General features: G+C 52.8%; 8 protein-coding genes across 8 annotated transcripts; 5 read left to right on the forward strand and 3 right to left on the reverse strand.

Annotated features, from left to right (window-relative positions):
• Positions 1 to 269: 269 nt before the first annotated feature.
• N7477_010171 (ubiquitin domain-containing protein DSK2) lies at positions 270 to 1,763 on the forward strand (the record flags this gene model as incomplete). Its single annotated transcript, XM_056971832.1, has 2 exons — positions 270 to 737; positions 813 to 1,763. 2 exons carry the CDS (start codon positions 270 to 272, stop codon positions 1,761 to 1,763), a joined length of 1,419 nt encoding a protein of 472 aa, XP_056818811.1.
• Positions 1,764 to 2,755: 992 nt separating this feature from the next.
• N7477_010172 (transmembrane 9 family protein) lies at positions 2,756 to 5,131 on the forward strand (the record flags this gene model as incomplete). Its single annotated transcript, XM_056971833.1, has 4 exons — positions 2,756 to 2,846; positions 2,906 to 4,698; positions 4,752 to 4,972; positions 5,050 to 5,131. The coding sequence occupies 4 exons, from the start codon at positions 2,756 to 2,758 to the stop codon at positions 5,129 to 5,131; spliced, it is 2,187 nt and encodes a 728-aa protein (XP_056818812.1).
• An 806-nt stretch (positions 5,132 to 5,937) lies between these two features.
• Positions 5,938 to 7,523, forward strand: N7477_010173 (3'-5' exonuclease; the record flags this gene model as incomplete). The annotated part of the gene is made up of 2 exons (XM_056971834.1): positions 5,938 to 6,163; positions 6,217 to 7,523. The coding sequence occupies 2 exons, from the start codon at positions 5,938 to 5,940 to the stop codon at positions 7,521 to 7,523; spliced, it is 1,533 nt and encodes a 510-aa protein (XP_056818813.1).
• Positions 7,524 to 9,833: 2,310 nt separating this feature from the next.
• On the forward strand, positions 9,834 to 11,612 carry N7477_010174 (putative choline sulfatase; the record flags this gene model as incomplete). Its single annotated transcript, XM_056971835.1, has 1 exon — positions 9,834 to 11,612. The coding sequence occupies one exon, from the start codon at positions 9,834 to 9,836 to the stop codon at positions 11,610 to 11,612; it is 1,779 nt and encodes a 592-aa protein (XP_056818814.1).
• Positions 11,613 to 12,321: 709 nt separating this feature from the next.
• Positions 12,322 to 13,708, forward strand: N7477_010175 (nitrilase; the record flags this gene model as incomplete). Its single annotated transcript, XM_056971836.1, has 2 exons — positions 12,322 to 12,816; positions 12,932 to 13,708. 2 exons carry the CDS (start codon positions 12,322 to 12,324, stop codon positions 13,706 to 13,708), a joined length of 1,272 nt encoding a protein of 423 aa, XP_056818815.1.
• Positions 13,709 to 13,985: 277 nt separating this feature from the next.
• Positions 13,986 to 16,196, reverse strand: N7477_010176 (uncharacterized protein; the record flags this gene model as incomplete). Its single annotated transcript, XM_056971837.1, has 3 exons — positions 13,986 to 15,061; positions 15,121 to 15,895; positions 15,927 to 16,196. Coding segments are annotated over 3 exons (2,121 nt in total), but the record flags the coding sequence as incomplete, so codon positions are not given.
• Positions 16,197 to 17,010: 814 nt separating this feature from the next.
• Positions 17,011 to 18,710, reverse strand: N7477_010177 (glutamate decarboxylase; the record flags this gene model as incomplete). The annotated part of the gene is made up of 4 exons (XM_056971838.1): positions 17,011 to 17,122; positions 17,177 to 18,342; positions 18,397 to 18,424; positions 18,475 to 18,710. The coding sequence occupies 4 exons, from the start codon at positions 18,708 to 18,710 to the stop codon at positions 17,011 to 17,013; spliced, it is 1,542 nt and encodes a 513-aa protein (XP_056818817.1).
• Positions 18,711 to 19,177: 467 nt separating this feature from the next.
• Positions 19,178 to 21,403, reverse strand: N7477_010178 (AMP-dependent synthetase/ligase; the record flags this gene model as incomplete). Its single annotated transcript, XM_056971839.1, has 4 exons — positions 19,178 to 19,330; positions 19,386 to 19,726; positions 19,779 to 21,246; positions 21,293 to 21,403. 4 exons carry the CDS (start codon positions 21,401 to 21,403, stop codon positions 19,178 to 19,180), a joined length of 2,073 nt encoding a protein of 690 aa, XP_056818818.1.
• Between the last annotated feature and the right edge of the window lie 726 nt (positions 21,404 to 22,129).

A 22,129-nucleotide genomic window follows, 5' to 3' on the forward strand; every position in this document is an offset into this window, starting at 1 on the left:
AAGCTCCCTGATCACGTGCGCAACGATCGGATTCGACCGCCTTCTGCAATCATTTATGTAATGTGCCTGGACTATGGAGCACCTCGCTATCTCACTTGCTCAGCCCTCTTTGCTCTCAATCTGCTCCTAGGCATTGCTCTTTTTATACCGTTGAGTAGTCCTATATAACTTCTCTCCTGATCTGACGATATTCTTTGTCGACCCACCTGATTTCTACTTCTCTTCACGGCCCCAACCCCCACCCGGTGGCTCCCTCCAACTTGCCAACCATGGCCGATGACACCGGAGTTTCTGAGGATACCTCTATCACCTTCACTGTCAAGTCCTCCACTGATGCCAAGTTCACCCTGACCCTCCCTATCTCTACACTTGTATTGGACTTGAAGCAGAAGCTATCGAGCTCTGAATATGCCGACACCCCCGCGGATCGCCAGCGCCTGATCTATTCCGGTCGAGTCCTGAAAGACAATGAGACTCTAGAGAGCTACAAGATCAAGGACGGACATACCATCCATTTGGTCAAGAGCGCTGCGAGTAATCAGCAACGTTCGAATCCCACGGGTCAAGCCAGTTCGACAACCGCACCTGCTGGCGCCACCCCGAGTCAACCCACTGCTGGTGTCCCTACTAACATCGCTGCCGGTACTGGCAACAACCCTCTTGCTGGACTTACTGGGGCTCGATACGCTGGGTTTGCCCAGCTTCCCGGCGCAGGTCTCTTTGGGCCAGATGGTGGGGTAAGTAAGCCCTATTATCATATGACCGCTTGTCGGCACCCTTCCGGATGTACTGACATGTACCATGCGATCTAGATGGGCCCTCCTCCGGACTCGGACCAAATGTTGAACATGCTCGAGAACCCCCAGTTCCAATCACAGATCAACGAGGCTCTGCAAAACCCTGCGATGATCGACATGATGATACAACAAAACCCTATGCTTCGTGACATGGGACCCACTGCACGACAGATGTTGCAAAGCCCGGAATTTCGTCGCATGATGACTGACCCCAACCATATTCGCCAGATGATGCAGGTCCAGCGGGCGATGGGTATGGGCCCCGGCGGCATGGGCGGCGAGTCAGCCTTTCCTGCCCCAGGTGTCACCAACACTACTGGTCAAGAGGGGCAGACCACCGAGCAGCAAGCCCCTCCCAATCCGTTTGCTCAAATGGGACAGATGGGACAAAACCCTCTTGGAAACCCATTCGCTCAGCTCTTCGGAGGTGCCAATCCTTTCGGCAACCTTGCTCCAGCTGGAAACACTCAGCCGACCGGTACACAGGAAGGCCAGAACGCCACAGAAAGATCCGCAACGGGCGATGGACAGAATCCCGAAGCCGGCCAGGCTCAGTCCCAAGCTCAGAATCCATTTGCCTCCTTGCTCAATCCAGCTTTGTTTGGCGGCAACAGTGGTGCCCAAGGCATAAACCCTTTCAACCCTCAACAGAACCCGTTCCTACGTGACCCTGCACTAATGCAACAGATGATGCAGGCTATGGGTGGACAAGGTGGAGAAGGCGGCGCTGCTGGTTCGAATCCGCTGGCATCTTTGCTTGGGGGCGGCGGTTTCGGTAGTGGCTTTGGTGGCTTCGGCACTCCCCAGCCAGCAGACAACCGGCCCCCGGAGGAGCGCTACGCTGATCAGCTCCGGCAATTGAACGATATGGGCTTCTTTGAATTTGAGCGAAACGTTGCAGCTCTGCGCCGATCTGGCGGCAGTGTTCAAGGAGCTATCGAGGATCTCCTGAATAATCCGTCATGAGCGTGCGCTGTTTTTTCCCATCGCGCAATTTTCATGTTTATCTCTTAGTTAACCTATCCAATGGCCCTTGATGTCTGACGGTGACGATTGACTTCTGAGTGCTGATGACCTCCCATTACCCTTTATTCGCATGTTTGTCCGTGGAAGGAGAATTCTCCTTTCTTTTCAGCCTGGATCGGCCGGGATGTTAGCGTTTCTTGATGGCTGTTGACCACTCCAATGCCATATTCGGTTTTCCTTCGGCACCTCAAATCTTCAGTTCTAGAATTCCGAGCTACAGTAAGAGTACTGCCCATTTTGTCTTGTACTCCATTTCCCTCCTTCTTGAATATTGTCAAAATGTTAGCCCACGGACCCCCTGCTGGGTACGCGGATCGAAGATTCAACGAATACAGTCTTGGAAAGTTAATATCAACACCCCGCTCACTTCATAGAGGGTGCCTTAAAAAGGCATTTTTTCAATCCTTGTCATGTCAGTTCAGTTCGAATGCTATATCCACTTTAGACGCGATGGTGGAGTCAGGGAAATAAACATAGTCAGCGCTTCACTCCTCAAGTTGAATGCGTCGGGTTGCATGCCGTGCCTTAGTAAGCCATGTTGACACGCTGGAAGCGTCAAGATTCGGACATTCACTGTTTCCACTCTTAGATTCCCCATTGCTGGCTCTGCGGCATTCGCCGATCACACTCGTTCTTTTCCCCTTACTATACCTCCATCAATCCTCGGTCGATCCTTACCGGTCCAGACCCCAAACTCTGCCAAGCACCCTAAGCGCAGGTGCCTCCCAATCGTTGGTCGATCAATCTATATACCCTTGCTCAGGTGTCAGTGTTTGAAACCCAGTCTCGCTGAGCGAGGTCAAGGCCATTTTCTGCGAATTGCCTCGTTCGGTCGGCGTCTCGTCATCCACATCGAGCTCGATCTGTGGCCTCGTTGCATAGTTGTCTAGACCTTGCTCACTCTCGCGAGTCGAGCGGGACATCGACTCGCAATGCATACAGCATCCGGGCCACTGGGCCCGCAGAATTGGGCACTATGGTTGCTCTTGTTCCTGTCAAGTACTTGGGCCTTCTACATCCCTGGTAAGCTTCCCCAATCTGCCAACCCAGCTCACGCCACTGACCCTGTCTTCCATTCTCAGGTTACTCAGTCACACGGTATAACGACGGCCAGCCTATCCCACTTCTCGTGAACAAGATCTTTTCCGATCATACCCAGCTCCAATATGCCTACTTTGACCTGCCCTTCGTCTGCCCGCCAAGCGGCCGATCACACGGCGGCTCGCCCTTCGGATCCGGCGAGAGCATCTCGCTCAACTTGGGCGAGGTGCTGCGCGGCGATCGGATCATGACATCGGATTTCGAACTTGCCATGGGCAAGGATGTAGAGTGCCAGTCGCTCTGCACTGCCGAGGTCAGCCGCAAAGATGTCAAGTGGGCTCGCCAGCTCATCAAGGAGAACTATGTAATCGAGTGGATCGTCGATAACCTCCCGGGTGCAACCAGCTTCGTGACTGTCGACCGAAGCCGCAAGTACTATGCCTCTGGCTTCAAGCTCGGATACCGTGATATATCCCCCGTCACCGGCCGTCCTCGCTCCTTCATCAACAACCACTTCACAATTGTCATTCGCTGGCGCAGCGCACCGGAGAGCGGCAAGGTCATTGTTGGATTCGAGGTATATCCCAAGAGCATCAGCGCAGAGGACCGCCTGGCGGATGGTTGCCCCAAGGATGTCCACAAAGACCATGATCCATTGAGCTTATTCATTGCACCAGACACGTCACGCTTAAAGGAGAAGTACCAGGGTCTCTCCTATATTCCAGAGGAGGATGACGACGATGACGATGGTGCTCTTCTGAAGATCCCCTACACGTACTCCGTCTACTTCCGCGAGGATACCAAGGTTGAATGGGCGAACCGTTGGGATCTGTATTTCACCAACCAAGAAGAGGGTTCTATGACCCACTGGCTGGCGATCATCAACTCTTTGACGATCTCTACTGTGCTCGGTGTCACCGTCTTTGTCATATGGAGTCGCACTGTTCAGGGCGACATTAAGGGTCGTGGTGATGGCGCTATGGATGATCGGAAGCCGAGGGGACTTCGACGCAAGCGATCTGGCGAGAAGAAGGGCGACGGATTGCTGGAGAATGATGTGGAGAATGACGCAGACATGTCCTCCGATGAAGAGGTATTCGAAGACACCAGTGGTTGGAAACTTCTTCATGGCGACGTCTTCCGCATTCCAGCCTACAGTGGTCTTCTGGCTCCACTTATTGGATCAGGCATGCAGTTGTTGTTCATGGCTACAGGACTTCTCGTGCTGAGCTGCTTGGGAGTCTTGAACCCCAGCTTCCGTGGCGGATTCGTCAGTGTCGGCATGGGTCTGTTCGTCTTTGCTGGTGTCTTTTCCGGCTACTTCTCCGGGAGGCTATATAAAACGTTCGGTGGATCCGCTTGGCGAAAGAATACCGTTATCACAGCCTTGCTATTCCCCGGCCTGTCATTCTGCCTCGTTTTGATCTTGAACCTGTTTGTCTGGGCTCAAGCCTCCAGCACTGCCATTCCTTTTGGTACCTTGATTGGACTGCTTGCACTCTGGCTCCTCATCCAAGTTCCTCTGGTGTATGCCGGCAGCTGGTTTGGATACGTACGAGCAAGTCCATGGGAGCATCCTCTCAAGACTAACGCCATTCCTCGTCAGATCCCACTTCAGCCCTGGTATCTGCGCAGCCCTGCTGGCCCCTTGTTGACCGGTCTGATTCCATTTGCTGTTCTCTTTATTGAACTCCTCTTTGTGTTCAAGAATCTTTGGCAGGACAAGAGCGGCTATTATTACGTGTTTGGATTCTTGAGCGTGGTGTCAGCGGTGTTGATGGTAACCGTGATTGAAGTGACCATTATTGCGACATACAGCCAGCTCTGCTCCGAGGCAAGTTGTCTGCTCCAAACAAGCTGTTATTCCTTGTACTAACTTTTCTGCAGAATTATCACTGGTGGTGGCAGAGTTTCTTGACAGGCAGTGGCAGCGCATTTTGGATCTTCGCCTACTGCATCTGGTACTATACGTTCAAGCTGCATATCACAGGCTTTGTATCTGGCTTGTTGTTCTTCAGCTACAGCTTCCTGGCCTGTGCTGTATACGGTCTCTTGACCGGAACAGTCGGCTTCTTGGCCGCATACGCCTTTGTCCGGCGAGTCTACAGGTATGCGACATGATCGTGCTAATCTCTTTACACAAATGCTAATCAATCATCCGATTAGTGCAATCAAGATTGATTAGACTCGCGCTGGTCGTTCTCACCATCACTGGCCATTCTCTGACAATTGACTACCTTTCTTCATCTTCCATTCTCGCGATTTGAACTATCTGATAAGCATCGGTGATGTCGACCACCACGGCGTATACTGTCTCGTTCCCTGCATCTCCCTCAATTTGAGCCCCTTCCTTCCACCGAGAAACATTCTCTCCCAGGGTGTCATTAATGGTCTTCCCTTGTTTCTTTCCAGCAGCAGTCTCCAAATACAAGTAGCTGCCGTCACGATTGCTGGCGATCCGTTGGAATCGAGGTCATGCCAGGCTGTGTATTCTACTGCGTTAAGCGTCAATCCAACATCTTCAATATTATCATTTGTTTCGTGCTAGGTGGAATACTATTGAATGGCAATCTTGAAACAGATATGGTTGGTTCGGGACTCACGCAACGCTTCTAAAGCGCCTAATATTTGAAAGCGTAATTTCCCTTTGGCACTCATTTGACCCAATCTGCACTGCGTATACTTCACTTTTTGGAGCGGATTCGTCATCTTCGTGACAACTTATCCATACTCCTGCTTCGCCCCATCTGAACTCGCGTTACGCAATCGACGGCGGCAAACGGCCTTGCTCCTCCAACAACCATCCACTTCAAATGGTCGCCGGAGTCAAGTTGTTCGTCTTGCCTTGAACTTGAGCTCACTTCGTGTCTCGCGTAGATCCCGCTCGTTATTTCAAATATTTATACCCTCCCATTCCCTCGTTCATCTCAACCCAACCCTTCTTTTCTTCGTTAACCTGAGGTAGACCATCACCTTCCTGGCCTACTTTTACTTTCCTCCAACCATTGTTGCATACTAATCCATCTCTCTATTTACTCTCCTGCCATTCTGAGTCACCCTCTTTGACATGACGATGTCTTTCGCAATCGTGAACCTCAGCCCAGGTCACCATGTTCACTCTACCCCGTGTCTCCGCACCAACCCTCCTCATGTAGAGCCTGTCCCGGAGAATGAGCAGGCTGTTCTGGACATCAGTGGCATGACCATTAGTTGGTCAAAGCTGAAGACCTTGGGCTATCAGATCACATTGTTCTTGGACTCCGAAATCCGCAGGATGCTCCGCTGCAGTGACTGCCTGCGTAAGTTTGACCTTACATTCACATTGCACAACATGGCTAATTTAGACTGACAGTGCGTGTCAAGTCCAAGGCCCAGCGCTCCAAGGAAATGCCCCACTGGGCTGTATTCAATGGGGTGGTCCCACCTCTACCTGAGAAAGCTATCTGTCAAAGCCATCCTCTGGGGCCTCGTAACAAAGTGAACCTCCCTTACCCTCGGCCCGATCTGAATAAACTGTATGCTGATCATTCGCAGAAATTCCAGTGCTGCGGAGCGAAGGTTGGGCAGTCTAGTTCCGGTTGCGTCCAAAAAGACACTCACGGAACGCTATTCGGTTTCGAGGAGCTCAAGAAGGACTACTTCATGCACGGGACTGAGCGCGGTGTGGCCATTGATGAACGACATGCCGTCGCCCTGGACTGCGAAATGGGTATTTCTATCACGGGCGAGAGCGAGCTTATTCAAGTGGCCGCAATCGACTTCTTCAGCGGAGAGATCCTCCTGGATTCATTGGTCTGGCCTGACGTTAAGATGAGACATCTGTCAAGCCGCCATTCGGGCATCACTTGGCCCATGATGCACAAGGCTGCCAAAACCAACACCTGTATCTGGGGTCGTGACGAAGCCCGGAAGCGTTTGATGAGGTTCGTCGGAACGCAAACTGTGATCATTGCTCATGACGGGAAGCATGACTTGCTGGCCCTTCGCTGGCGCCATTCTCTTATCGTCGATACCAAGGAACTCGAAACCCGAATGGGCAGCGTGGGCGTTGTCTCGAAATCCCCCAATCTCAAGAACCTGACACATGTTCACTTGAAGCGTGAAGTCCAGCAAGGACAAGGCCATGATTGTCTTGAGGATTGCCTGGCTACTCGGGATTTGGCGGCCTTTTTCCTGAAGACCTTGCCTGCGAGTGAGAAGATCACGGAATACGAGAGACACAGAAGGCAAAAGGAGCAAGAGGATTGCACACGTTTGGCCTCGGGACTAACGTTGGCTGACCTTTGGAGGGATGATGATGATGCCCCCTCTGGATTTGTACCTTGGGATATGGGACCTAACTCCACTAGCGACTGCGGGGAAAATTATGCCTTCGAGGGCAAGGCGCCTGGGGATAGCAAGCCTTCTGCTGACGAGTCCATGCGGGCTGATGTCCCCGAGGGTGTCGTTTATTGGGATCTTCGGCCCAATCCCTACGCCGACTGTGAGGGGGATGTTTACCCCGACGACTGGGACCAGATCTTTACTCGTATGTCCAGGGACGCGTTCAGAGCCGCTACACCCAACAGCGACACTCCGACTACGCCCAGTAGTGATGCTCCCATCGATCCCGGGAGACTTGAGGATCCTTGGGGTATGAAAGCTCTTGCCACCTGGTAATCGTTCAGGGATGGTATTCCCTCGGGCGATGCGCTTGTTCCTCTGGTGACCGAGGTCATTGACAAGGAGCGATGGTAGGGGTCCCAGTTCTAAGCCCATATCTGCTGTTATGGCCAGGCTCGATGCTTTTATCTCGATCTCGGGGTCAGACCCGGCCGCGACTACGAGACATCCTGTCTACATTCAAGACAACGAGGTTCCTCGGGATGTGTATGCAAACCTGGCCGGGGATATGAAAACGGAGGAATATATGGAAGGGGTTGATGCATGGGATTTTCAATTTCGACGTATTATTTAGCAGAAGTAAATCCAGACATGATGGGATTCGAACACAGCCCCAAAGTGTGAACATGATCTACAAAAAAGCAAATCTTGGGTGGGGAGTGGCTAATCAGATAGTCCCTTCATTGGCCCTTGGGAGGTAGATATATGTCAGAGGCGGACCCAGGGCCCGTGTTTTCCTGATGGTCACACACTCTGGACTGTTAGTTGCTTGCAGGTTGGAACGATCAACCCTTCGGCCATCCCCGTCTGGCTGGTACTGTATCACCCTGGGAAGCGCACTACCGATCCCTGGCGAGTGAACGGTCAGGATCGGGGGGAGATCATACCAATCATGGCATGTGTGATGTGTGATGTGTGATGCGTGATCTGTGCTGTGTCCTTTCCATCTCAGATGACATTTAATTGCGCCATTCTGCATCGGGTGAAACATTCCCGCCACGAGAAATGTTGCAGACGTGGCTATGTGGGGAATCCGACGTGCATCCTGGAACTAGGTCCACGAAGACAAAGTCAAGGCAATGAGCCAAACTCTTTCAAACGGCGGTGACGAAGCTCTTGGCAGGAATCCGGGGGCGAGGTCATCCTAATACTGTAGACTGCCCCCATGGCGTGCTTTGGAAAGGGGGATTGCTCATGTCGTTGCAGCAGATCCTTTTACATCATCTCTCCGTTCCCTACGTCGGTAGTTTGGCAATGATAACGAGATGCAGTATAGGCTCCTCGACTGCAGAGCGTGCAAAGGGTGAGGCCACGAGAGAAAGTACCGGATTCGGGTAACTGAGAGTTGAGCCCCCGGGGCGCACTATTGGATCACCGAGATAAGCAAGTGGATTGTTCGGACTAGTGTTGGCGCTAAACCAGATAGAGACAAGGGGAAACCTCAGCTCCTTTCTTCGGGCTGATCATTGGCCCCAGCAGGCGATGACACGATCCGATGGAGTCTAAGGTTTGCTCGGATTCTCGGGTGGATCGTCGTCTTTACAAGGGTCTATCAAGACTCTCTCGACGACCCCTTTCTTGGTTCAACAACCAACCCTCGCGAGAACATGCTGATTGCGCATGCGGCCATTTTTTTGACCAGAATGCCGGCAGTGTGAAAGTTGAATCACTCCAGATCTCAGAGCTGCAGCGGGGTGGATCGGGTGGTCAAAATTACACCCGTGGCGTGTAATACACCCGTACCGAGGCCTCGCAAAGTGGCAACTCGGCAAGGCGTCTTCGCTTCCCGGGTCAACATGGACTCGCTGACCAGCTCGAGGCACAGAGTCCACGGCCACATGATCGTGATAGCCGTGCGTTGATTGCCTTTTGTTCATTTGCATTTTTCACTTTTCGAGTCTGATTCGCTGAGATCGGAGTCCGCGTGAGTCGATGATACCGTGATGTAATCCCAATACGATCCATACGTCTCCTGTCGATCGGGGGAAAAAAACCCCCCCCACCGCTTTTCATCCACGCTTTCCACCGCTTCTGCCGTTTCCAGCCCATTCCGGACCGATCACACCATCGCACTGTAAAATGGTGTCTTCTCACGCCTTGAGTACGTCACTGCTGGCCACCAATCTCAATTTTCAGAGTCCCCGGACACTAACAGCGTCCCCCTGATCTTCATTGCAGTGCACTACTGTATGATCGGTGGAATCTGGTCAACGGGGGAATGACGGTCTCACGCAGAGGGCGGTCTGTACGGACCTAGGGGCTAGTACGAAGTGTGGAAGAACGGAGGACGGAGTAGACCCCCGGCATTCCGACAATACATACGCTTGTAACTTTCCAGATCTCGTTGATAATCAAGTTGTGACTTTTTGGGTCCTCGTCTTTGACCCCGATCCTTTGATTATCTTCTTTTTTTTCTTTTTTTTTTTTTGGCTTTTTTTTTCCCGTCATCCAGTTCCCCACATATGCCATTTCCCGACTTCATATATCTACCCCCTTCCGCCGCTTCCACTTCGGTCTCTTCTTTTTTCCCTTCCATAGTTTCACTGTTCCAAGGTTGATTTCCCGCCGATAGTCACATAATTCATCATGGCGGAAAAGAAGCCCAATATCTTGTACATCATGGCCGACCAGATGGCGGCTCCCTTGTTGTCTCTGCATGACAAGAACTCTCCCATCAAGACTCCCAATCTTGACCGGTTGGCAAGCGAAGGTGTCGTTTTCGACTCGGCCTATTGCAATGCTCCCCTGTGCGCTCCTTCGCGCTTCGTGATGGTTAGCGGCCAGCTGCCCTCGAAAATTGGCGCTTACGACAACGCAGCGGATCTGCCGGCCGATGTACCCACCTATGCCCACTACTTGCGGCGCGAGGGTTATCACACGGCTCTTGCCGGAAAGATGCATTTCTGCGGGCCAGACCAGCTGCATGGATATGAGCAGCGTCTTACCAGCGATATTTACCCCGGTGACTACGGCTGGTCCGTGAATTGGGACGAGCCCGAGGTTCGTCTGGATTTCTATCACAACATGTCCTCGGTCATGGAGGCCGGTCCTGTTGTCCGCACCAACCAGCTTGACTTTGACGAAGAGGTTATCTACAAGTCGGAGCAGTACCTGTACGACCACGTGCGTTCTCGCACCGATCAGCCATTCTGTCTGACCGTGTCCATGACCCACCCCCACGACCCATATGCCATGACCAAGGAATTCTGGGATATGTACGAAGATGTGGACATCCCCATGCCCAAGAATGGCCCTATTCCACACGATCAGCAGGATGCTCATTCTCAGCGTGTGCTGCAGTGCATTGACCTTTGGGGTAAGGAACTGCCTGAAGAAAATATTAAGAATGCTCGCCGTGCATACTACGCCGCCTGCACATACGTCGACACCAACATCGGCAAGCTGCTGAAGGTGCTGAAGAACACCGGTCTGGATGAGAACACGATCATCGTGTTCAGCGGTGACCACGGGGACATGCTCGGCGAGCGCGGCCTATGGTATAAGATGACTTGGTTCGAGAACTCGGCTCGTGTGCCTATGCTCGTCCACGCTCCTAAGCGTTTCTCGCCCAAGCGCGTCTCGGAGAATGTGTCCACCATGGATCTCCTGCCCACCTTTGCGGAAATGGTCGGTGCTCCGCTCATCAAGGAATTGCCTCTTGACGGTGTTTCCCTCATGCCCTATCTGACCGGTGGCGAAGGTCTTCGCACTGATACCGTTTACGGCGAGTATATGGGTGAAGGTACCCAGGCCCCGTTGGTTATGATCCGTCGCGGCCGCTGGAAGTTCATTTACTCGGTCATCGACCCGCCCATGCTGTTCGACCTGGTCGCCGATCCCGAGGAGCAGGTTAACCTGGTGGCCGGTCTTCCCATCCCATCTACTACCCGTGGATTCATCGCCGCCAAGTCACCGAACACAGCTTTGTCCCTGCAGATAAACCTGCCCACTCCCAATGACACACCTCGCGCCTCGCCCATCCCGCAGCGCGCCAGCGAGAAGAACTCTTACCCTTTCCCGACTCTGACTCCACCCCGCAGCCCGAGCCCGAGCCGCGTCCCTCCCGCCTTGCCCGAGACCATGGATCCAGTCAAGCTGCTCGCCTGGTTCATGGAGGAAACTCACAACCGCTGGGACCTCGAGAAGATCCGTCAGGACGTCCTGCATTCTCAGCGCCGTCGTCGTCTGGTCTACTCCGCTCTGATTCAGGGTACTCAGCAGAGCTGGGATTGGGAGCCTCGCGTAGACGCAAGCACCCAATACGTGCGCAACCAAGGCAAGGGTATTCTCGATGATGTTGAGCTCATCTCGCGATGGCCCCGCGTCCTATCTCAAGCCGCCCAATCCCACGGCATCAAGATCTAGACCTTTTTTTTCTAGTGCGAAGGTCATTGGACATAAAAAAAAGCTCTCATGTTCTCATTTCTCAGCGTGCACATTGATGAACTCTGTTGTTTCCGCATTCGCATTTGAGCACTTTACTATCATGGCATATCCATCTTGAGGTTGTTTTTTTTGTTCCTTTTTTGTCTTGTCTCGTGTGACTTTTGGGGCCTATTTCATTTTGCACATCAGCGAGGCGCTATACCCGGGAACTATTCCATTTTTTTTCCCTTTCTTATCTTTTGATCCGTGATTTGAGACTTTCTCATTTCAAACCCTACAATCACAATTTGCATTGGCGAACAAAATGTCGCAAATCAAATGGTTCTGTGTAAATGTTCTCTTTCCTTTCCCCGGGTTGGGTGTCTCTGTTGGAATTATGCCATGGGGTAGATACCAGACTGGAATATATAATCTACTACATTTCCAATGACTCGATTCTATACATTCTATACATTCTATAGTTCGCTGCTAACCAATAGACACATACCCCGCACACCACTAGTCGCGACTTATTACCCACCTCATGATGTCACCATCCACCCGCAATACCCGCACCTCCCGCATTCATTGGATGTGAACTCCACTCTTCTCATACACGCAACTCACTGTCCACAGCTTTTTCTACAGTATAACTGTTTCCCGCTCCCAGAATCTCATCTCCAAGTCTTGTGGTAAATTGTGAATCGCAATGCCTTCCTTGACAGTAGCAATCGCCCAATCCCGCACCCTGCACACCACCCAATCCACCCTCTCCGCCCTCGAACGAACAACTAAACTCGCCTCCTCTCGCAACGTCCACCTCCTCCTCTTCCCAGAAGCGTACCTGGGCGGGTATCCACGTACGTGCTCTTTCGGGGCAGCGGTTGGATCTCGGGCTCCACACGGCCGAGATCAGTTCCTGGAGTATTTCAAGGCTGCTGTGGATCTGGGTGATACGCCTGCTGGGGCTGGTGAGGAGTGGCTGGGTAGGAAGTTGGAGGTTGCCGTTGGGAAGCAGTATCGTGGAGATGGGACGAGGGAGTTTCTTGAGAGGGTGGCGAGTGAGACGGGCGTATTTATTGTGACTGGGTTGGTGGAGAGGGCGGGAGGAAGTTTGTATTGTTCGGTGGTTTATGTTGATCCTTTGAGGGGGATCTTGGGGAAGAGGGAGGAAGGTGATGCCGGTATGTCCTTTTTTTTTTTTGTGTGAATTTTTACCCTTTCAATTATCGGAAATATGGTTGATATGCTTGGAGTTATTTCACATATTGTTTTTTATATTTCTTGGGAAAGCTGATTATGAATATTGACTTGCTTAGACTGGTGCCGAACGCATGATCTGGGCTCAAGGATCACCTTCGACTCTTCGCGCGGTGACAACTTGTCTCAATGGGATTCCGATTACATTGGCTTCTGCCATCTGCTGGGAGAACTACATGCCCTTGCTGCGTCAGAGTCTGTACTCTCAAAACGTGAATATCTACCTCGCTCCGACGGCTGATGCCCGTGATACTTGGCTATCGCTTATGCGCACCGTCGGCATTGAAGGTCGTTGCTTCGTGCTCTCGGCAAATCAATGTGTTCGGAAGTGCGAGTTGCCGTCTTGGATAACCGGGCAAAGGGAGACTGCTCCGTTTCCGGCTCCAGCTCCTGTGCACAGGGAGCACCCGAAGATGATGAACCGCAAGCTGTCGATTACGTCGGAGGGGCCGCATGAGATTGTGTGGCCGCAGTGTTCGACTCAGGGGGTGGTGAATGGTGAGGGTGAGACGGCTCAAGTATCATCCCATGTATCCTCTCAGACTTCTGAGTATCTCTGTCGAGGAGGTAGTTGTATCATTTCTCCGCTAGGTGAGGTTCTAGCAGGGCCCTTGTGGGAGGTCTGTACGGATGATGTGCCCGATAGCGACGAAGTAGCCGTGCATTCGAGTGGTGTTCAACCGGCTGCGACTGGGGATGGACTGGCGATTGCCCAGATTGATGTGGATGACTGCGAGCGAGGTCGATTAGATCTCGATGTCGCTGGTAGCTACTCGCGCAACGATGCATTCAAGTTGACCGTCGAAGGGCTGGACCTGGCCCCGCCGCCCTTGTAATTCTGATATTTACTCGAGAAGATGATAGGCAATTCAAGTATTTCCATTATCGTGAACCATTAAGTCCTTTGCATCATAACCTCGCCAGGTTTTCTGGCTGGAGGTCTGCTCGAGAAAAAAAAAGAAAAAAAAAAATAAAAATAAAAAGGGAATGCCTTCATAGGCGCCCATGTAATCCTACCAGGAGAACAATGAATGGGGATATCAACGCATTCGTGGTCGTCATCGCCATGTGCCAGCATGTCTCCAAAGTATGTACAATTGTTTTCACCCTTTCTCACTCCATCATCCACACTGGGGCCTGTACCAGGACCGTTGCTGGCCCCTTGCCGCGTACCTCGACGGCCAGGAAGGACGAGAAGCGAATTCTCGCGGGTCCTTCAACCGGCTCGCTCTTCTCCTCGGGAGCGTGGTTGGCAGCGGGACGGGGCTCATTGCCTTTGCGGCCCATGATTGCCACGAAGACAGACTTCTTCTTAGATTCACGAGGTGTGGCTGTGGCTGCAGTGCCATCACCCCCTCCAGTCGAGTTCGATACGGGTGACGAGTCGCTTTCGACTCCGGCGGCCTCGTCGGGCTCGTGGTCAGCTGGAGGTGGAGGTTGACGACTAAGCGGCGGCAGTTGCCCTTCCACCTTCATGTACCCATCGGCAAAGGTGACATTGGGAAGGAAGTACTCCACACAGACATCTCGAGCTTCGAGTGGGATCTTCTCGGCGATATTGACGCTATTCTCAATGATCATGCGCACGCCCGCCTCAAGTCCCGGCAGCGCAGCCTCATGCACCTGCGAGCTCAGGAACGAGGCCAGCTCTACCGACAAATGCTCAATGAGCTCCGCACGGTGTTTCTGAGCAGCAGCGTCTGCAAGCATATCGCCCAGTCCGTCAAAGGTCGTTCGACGCCAGTTCGACAGGCGAGCAGTAGCATTCTCGCGGTCTTCATCCGTGGCAGGTCGCATCTGTTGCCGGCGGAGGTTCATCTCGATGCTCTTAAGTTGTACGCTGAGACCAATCTCCAATCCTGGATGAAAGTATTTATGGAACAATTCCTCAGCCAACCACCGACTAATGACAGCCCGTCCCACGCTGGTCATCTCCTTGGTTCCTGTTGAAACTGCTTCATCGGTCACTAAGCCGCGTAGCCATGACGGGACTCCCCGCCAGTCCTTTCGCACCGAAAAAGCGAGGTCCTTGATGGCTCCATCTAGTCGCTGGAAGCGGTTTGCATACTCATTGTCGTCGAGCACTGTGCGAGATACAGCCATGCGCTGATGCGCCACTGTATTCTGGAGGTGTTGCACCTGCGCTTCCTTGTCAAAGTAGTATCGCTTCACTTTGGAGTATTTCGATTCTATGTTTGTTAGTTCTGATTTACCCCACACCGATCACAAAAGACAAATCAAGGCTTACGGAGTTCTTCATGTTTCTGGAGCAATGCGCGAACATCAATATTCTCGGGATCTTCGCGCACTCGATTTGGCGTAGGGGTGGTCCGTCCCTCTACCACTGGTACAGGTTGGGTGGTACTGCCCCGTCGACTACCATCTTGTCCCGAGGGACGATCACCCGGTGCCTGCTGGGCCTGAGCCTGGGCCTGAGCCTGCTGCTGCTGCTGCTGCTGTTGTTGCTGCTGCTGTTGCTGCTGTGATTGCTGCATAACTTCAGATTGGTTCGGTCGGGCTGGTGAAAGCGGCTCGTAGGTCTGCCTGGAAGGGGGCCGAGCACTCAATCCCAGATCCTGCTGGGTACGCGAATGAGACTGCCCCCGATGGCTCTGCTCGGGCGGATAACGAGATGACTCTGGAGGAGGTTCGGTGGGGGATGGGCGATTCAATTTCTCGAGGAGGCTCAGGTCTGTACTGGAGCGCCCGAGCGGCAATGGTGCGGGGTGTTGTTGCGTCGGGCCCGGCTGCTGAGACCACTCGGTGTTTTCCCGCGACAATCGCTGCGGGTGCTGCGAATGTTGCTGTTGGTAGGCTAGCGAAGCAGAATGCGGTTCATGTGGATTATCGGGAGAGTGCGCCTCGGAGTAAGCGGGGTGAATGCGGGCTTCGTTCAAGGCAGGGAACTGCGGTGAGGTAGGCTGAGAGATGGGATGAGAGATGTTTTTCTCCTTGAAAGAAGCACTGCGCTCCAGCAGCCCGGACGAAGGACGCACAAACAAGTTCTTTCTCGAGCGACGAGGCTGTGAGTCCTCAGGGGGGGACAACGCTGACGGTCAGTCGGTCGCGTTGGGGTTGGCGCTGGCTCTGGCTTCGATGGAGGGAGGGACCAGGTTCGGGAGGCTGGGTGAAGTTTGGATTTCGGGGTGGATTTGGGGCTGGGGCTGGGAACTGGGTAAAGTGATAATCTGGGAAGCGGTCGGAGTATGCCTCGTCAATGGAGCTGGTGCTGAGCTCTGCGGGTGGAGCGAATGTGGGGGTGAGGGAGCACTTCCGCGGATCGAGCAGGAGCTGCGTAACGTGTGGGTTGAGGCGACTTCTTCTTCTGTTTGTGGATATTGAAAAGTGGCATACTTGCCTCGATGTCCCAGGAAAGGGACAGAGAGAGAGGGAAAAGAATGGGGGAAGACGATCGGCAGGCGGGGCTTAAGTGTCTCGTGTTCTATATATAACATTTGAACATTCGACCCGTGTAAACAGTGGATCAACGGTCGACAAGATGACTACAACCCATCATCGAAGTACATTGTATTGAGCACCTAGCTACGGACAATCTGCGGACAATTCTGCAGAGCCTGGATGAAGATGATAACTAGAGAAAATGGCGCAAAGCTATCCCTAGCCCCCACAGAGCATTGGGGGCCAAGAGCGTACGGTCAGGATCAGCCCGGCCCTAACCCTGAAGAGACACGACAGAGCATCATACGATAGGACCTGTCCTTCTTCTTTCATTTTAGGTTAGATCACTTGCATTCCTCGGTGCAACATGGATTTGAAGGATGTCAGGGCCTGATGTCTCCTCAAAAGTCCAGCAAACTGCCGCTATAGGTCCTTTGAAAAAGACGTCCTCGATAAAGCCATCTCGAAGGAAAAGAGAATGATCATTATGTACTTGCTCTTTCCGGATACACCTGAGTACAAGCTTCCATCTTGAGTGAGCATACGTTGACCGACTGATTGCTATTTGACAAAGAAAGAATGAAGCAATCCATACAGTTCATAATGGATAAAATCGAAGTGCACCCTAAAGGACATTTGCTATATACATATCACAGTCAGGCAACGTGTGTGGCACAGCCAGCAACAATCTCGTGCATTTCAACATTTGCGTCGAAGATTACACCCCGTGATGAGCAATTTAGCACACGCCGTGGGTCTTGCCAGTCTTACCCTGCAGGGAGTGCTTCTCGCCCTGATAGCTCGAGTGGCTGTGCTTGTGACGGGGATGAGCACGGTGGCTGACCATGTGCCTGAGAAGAGAGTCAGTAAAAGATCTGAACGCACATCTTGTCATGGAGACTCACGCCTTGTACTTTTCAATCATGGCCTGATCCATGGAGTTAAGGGTCTCGAGGGCCAGCTTGATATCGGTCAAAAGGCTGTCGCAGCGGTTCATGCTGAAGTCCTCACGGACGACAATGCGCATCAATCTCAGCTTCTCGCTGTGAGGTGCCATAGTGTAGGCAGGAACAATCCATCCGCGCTCGCGCAGCTGGTGGGCGACGGCAAACTCGTCGTAGATACGGTCGGGATTGGGAGGCAGGCGGAAGGCTACAAGGGGCAGACCCTTGCCCTGACCCTGGCTCATGATGACCATGCCCTCTTTCTTCAGCTGCTCGGCCATGTAGTCGGCAATGCGAGTCAGATTAACCATGATGGAGCGATAACCGTGCTTGCCCAGGCGAATCAGCTGGTAGTACTGGCCAATGACATGGGCGGCACCCTTGGAGAAATTCAGAGTGAAACTAGCCTGGTCGGCGCCGAGATAGTTGATGTTGAAGACCAGCTCCTGGGGCAAGTACTCGGGCGAACGCCAGATGACCCAACCAACGCCGGGGTAGACCAGACCGTACTTGTGTCCGGAGACATTGATGGAGACGACCTTCTCGAGACGGAAGTCCCAGGCAAGATCGGGCTGGGTGAAGGGAGCGACAAAGCCACCACTAGCCGCATCGACATGGATGGGGCAGTCAATGCCACGCTCGACGAGCAGGTCATTGATGGCCTTGACGTCCTCGTACTCACCAGTGTAGGTAGTACCGATAATGGCGCAGATACCAATTGTGTTCTCATCCACCAGGTCGACAGCCTCCTTGGGGTCGATGACATAACGAGACTTGGTACAGTAGACGTACTTCTCCTCGATATCGAAGTAGCGAGCGGCCTTCTCCCAACACACTTGCACTGCACTGTTCATGACAATGTTGGGACGGGAGCTGTCCTTACCCTCGGCCTTGCGCTTGTTCTGCCAGCGCTTCTTCATGGCCAGGGTGCCCAGCATGATGGCCTCGGAGGAGCCAATGGTGGAGGTACCCATGGCATTATCACCCTCTGACCCTGTGGGACAGTTGAACAGACGGGCAATCATGTTCACACAGCGGTTCTGGATCTCGGCGGAGTGGGGGTACTCCTCGTAGTCGATGAAGTTCTTGCTGAACGAGTCGGTCATGATCTCCTCGATCTCTTCTTCCTACAGGGAGTGTGAGCTATTCTGGCCATCATTGGATTGTCTGTGTTCTCCTACCATGTAGGTGGTGACGAAACTGGCCAAGCTGCAAGTGGGTCAGCGATAGTTGTTTGGCCACCGCACGGAGCTACTCACTTGAGCTTGGGGTTACCATCCAGGCTGAGCTCGTCCTTGATCATACGAGCAGCTATCTGGCGAGGCATCTCCCGTTCGGGCATTTCATGCGTCGGCATGTGGTCGGCAGCGAAGTGGCTCCCGTAGACATTGGTGTAAAAGTCGTTCACGTCAGGAGGCGAGCCCAGGGACTCGACATTGCGAGAGGCTGGGTCAAAGACCTCATTGTCCTTTTTAACGGAAGCGAGATGAACCATGATTGCGAGAAGAATAAGGGGGTAAGAAGCTAGGCAAGAAAGCTTGGAAGAGGGGAAGTAGCTTCGTTAAGTAACAAACACGTGCGGGGACCCAATGACGCAGTGCATCGCTCGGTTCCCATGGGGCGTAGAAACCTGTCTCCTGTTTCAGCCATGAATTGATCCAGGCGCCAGGCTATTCACGCAGATTTCTGTCTATGCCAAAACCATTATCCGCGTCAGGACCCCTCATATTGGAACACAGACCAGCCGGAGCTTGGGCAAAGCTTGGCTCACGCCGATCATCAATTCCCGATACATCCGACTGCGCCTCTTTCCATCATTCTAACCTACGCAATGTTTATCGTCTGGAGCCACGTTGGCAATTCAAGTCCCATGGGCCCACAACGGGTCACATTGAGAGCGATGTGTTGGCTATGTGTTGGCTATGGACACTATTCGGCACTATTCTGCGCTATTCATGCTACTCAAAGCTTGCTTTCGCGTAGCTTCTCCACCTCGGCGAATCGGTAGTAGTATTCCAAGCTCTCTGGGTTGAGCAGGGTCCCCGACGGTTTAATTCGCTTGCCGGACACAATCTGCTTCACAGGAAGCTCCACTTTCTTGAGGTTGACCGTGGTCTGATCATTGTCAGTGCCATCTCCCTTTTTTCCCCATCCCAGGGGCCTAACTTACCGGGATTTCCGGAGTTTCGTATATAAACATTGGCACGTGGCGAGCACTCAATTCCGACCGGATGGCGGTCCTGATCCGATGGACCAAATCAGCGGTGAAGCTCACCCCAGGCTTCATCAGTACGAAGAGCATGACTCGCTCGTCGGTATCGGTCGGCCGTCTCTGGCCGACACAGATCGAATCGGCGATCTCCTGCGAGAATAGGCCCTCAATCACGCGGTAAATCTCGGCAGATCCAAACCGGACGCCGGAGGGGTTGAGCACCCCGTCAGCACGCCCGTGGAACATGAGCTGCTTGGTGATGGGATGGATGGAGACAAAGTCTCCGTGGGTCCAGACGTCTGTCGAGATTAGCCAGGGTGCGCCCTGCAGGCGGATCGGGGTCCATCTTACTATCAAATCGACCAAAGTACGCATCGTGGTACTTCTGACCGTCCTCATCACCCCAGAACATTGTGGGCATATTAGGGAAAGCTGCAGTGGCCACCAGTTCCCCCGACACGCCCTCTGCCACGGGGACACCTCGGACGCCCGCTCCTCCTTCGACGGTGGAATCGTAGACCTCGACTGCTATCCCCAAGCTACACCCCGCACATCCACCCACGTAAACAGGCACCAAGGGGTTGCCTATACCGAAGCAGCCTGCGATGTCAGTGCCTCCCGAGATATTGTTCAAGCGAGTGTGGGACGGGAAGCCCTCATCGTAGAACCATTCAAACAGTGCATTCCGTAAAACCATGCCGGTGCTGGTGACCACACGAAGAGAACTAAGGTCAAACATCTGTCGAGGACGGACCTTGGCTCTCTGTAGCTCATGCATCCATCGCGGGGAAATTCCCAAGTGGGTTACCTTCTCCTGGGCGGCAAGAGTAAGCAATGCAGTAACATCAGGTACAAATGGGCTGCCGTCGTAGAGCACCACTCGTGATCCGAGAAGCAGGGTCTGCATGGCAGATAGATACATGATCCACCCCGTAGTTGTATACTGCAGGGCCACAGAATCCCGTCCATGCTCCGCATGCAGGCCTCCTTCCTTGTGGGCATTGAGAAGGACGCCTCCGACGGAATGCACAATGCATTTGGGCTGTCCAGTTGTTCCTGATGAGTAAACGACTAGGAAAGGATCGCGAAATCCAACCCTCACAAATTCCAGACGATCATTCCCTCTTGCTTTGGAAAGGAAATCAGAAAGAGTCAAAGACTTGGGAATTCTGCTGACATCTGCGGGGGAAGCGAATCGAGGTTGCGAAATGATACCCTGGAACGCGGAGATTGACTTCATCCCCTCCATGATGTCCTTCATTTTGTCGCGAAGGTCAATTTTCTTGCCATTGTAGACTGCGAAGTCATCCATAAACAGCCAGCGGGGCTTGATCTGCAAGAGGCGGTCCAAGACTCCCTTGACACCCATATCCGTGGAGCTGGACGAGAAGATGGCGCCCAGTGCCGTTGACGCCAAAAACACCAGCAATGTATCGATGCTGTTTGCAGAGCAGACGGCAATACGGTCGCCTCGAACGACACCGCCAGCCTTCATCGCCTGCACTAAAGCACCGGTCTTTCGTCTCAACTGGCCCCAGGTGAGATGGACCACGTTCGTCAGGGCTCCTTCTCTGACTTCAGTGACGGCGGTCTTCTCGTCTTCTTTGCCGGTGGTATCACCGGCACGGTGAGAGAACAGGATATTTTCGGCAAAATTCAATTTGATACCCGAAAACCACTCTGGCACACCGTCCATCCGCACCGACTCGTCCACCACTTGGGTATACGAACCCTCGTGGATGAGCTGGAAATACTTCCAGCAGAAGTCCCAGAAAGCCAAGCGATTCTGAGTGGAATAAAGATACATTTCATGGTAGGACTAGTCGGTCAGTATGGCTGAAATTCCATGAGATGTATGTACTCACATCATACTTGCGGCCCGTCTCCTGCTCCAACTCGCGCTTGAACCTCCCCATCGTGGTCGACTCGGGGTCTGGATGCTCCCATAGCTTACGGGGTAGTGACACAGCCGCCATGGTGAATCAACGATTTCAATTGTAGTGAAAGAAGAAATGGAATTATTCCTTGCATGCGATGCGGTGAGCTTTACTTTAACTTGCCGAGGACCATTATGCTCAAGCTAGGCCCACAATGACCCCGTGGGGAAAGAAGGGGAAGAGCGGACATGGGAATAGTCCCCGCCGGCGCCTAAGTGGGATCCATACGGTACCGGGGAAAAGGCCTCTTTACATGTCCCGATCTCCGTGAAGATGTGCTCATCCAGATATAGACCTTGCATAACTCCAATTTCATTGTCGTCAAGATCGATACCCTTGGGATCGATGGTAAATAGCTATTTCTTTCAAGACCAACTACTTCGAACGCTCACTTTACCCAGCATGGCTCCTGTCGGCTCTCATCTGCAAATTAGAAAATCTGTCGTATCCCATTCCTCGATTTATCATTTTACTCGTAGGCCTTCACGAAGCAGCTGCAAACAGTTTCGCGGGGTAAGCTCTGGTTGCTTATTGAAGTTCGGTCCTCGGCTTGGAACAACCGGCTGGTAAGAAATCATTACGGTCAAACAGATGCGGGAACAATGCATGCGGGCACAAAAAGCCAGGCTAAGTCCCACTAAGCAACACGTAGTGTGATACGGTGATAATATTGTCATAAATATTGTTGCAGATCTTTTTATGAGTTTATGGATAGTCCAGGTCATGTACCTGTGTCTAAAGCACCCGTAACACCGAAAACCTTTG

Source organism: Penicillium maclennaniae (genome assembly GCF_028827695.1).
Source record: "Penicillium maclennaniae strain IBT 15551 chromosome Unknown utg000008l:1.0-3552695.0:1.0-3555053.0, whole genome shotgun sequence".
Classification (NCBI taxonomy): Eukaryota; Fungi; Ascomycota; class Eurotiomycetes; order Eurotiales; family Aspergillaceae; genus Penicillium; species Penicillium maclennaniae.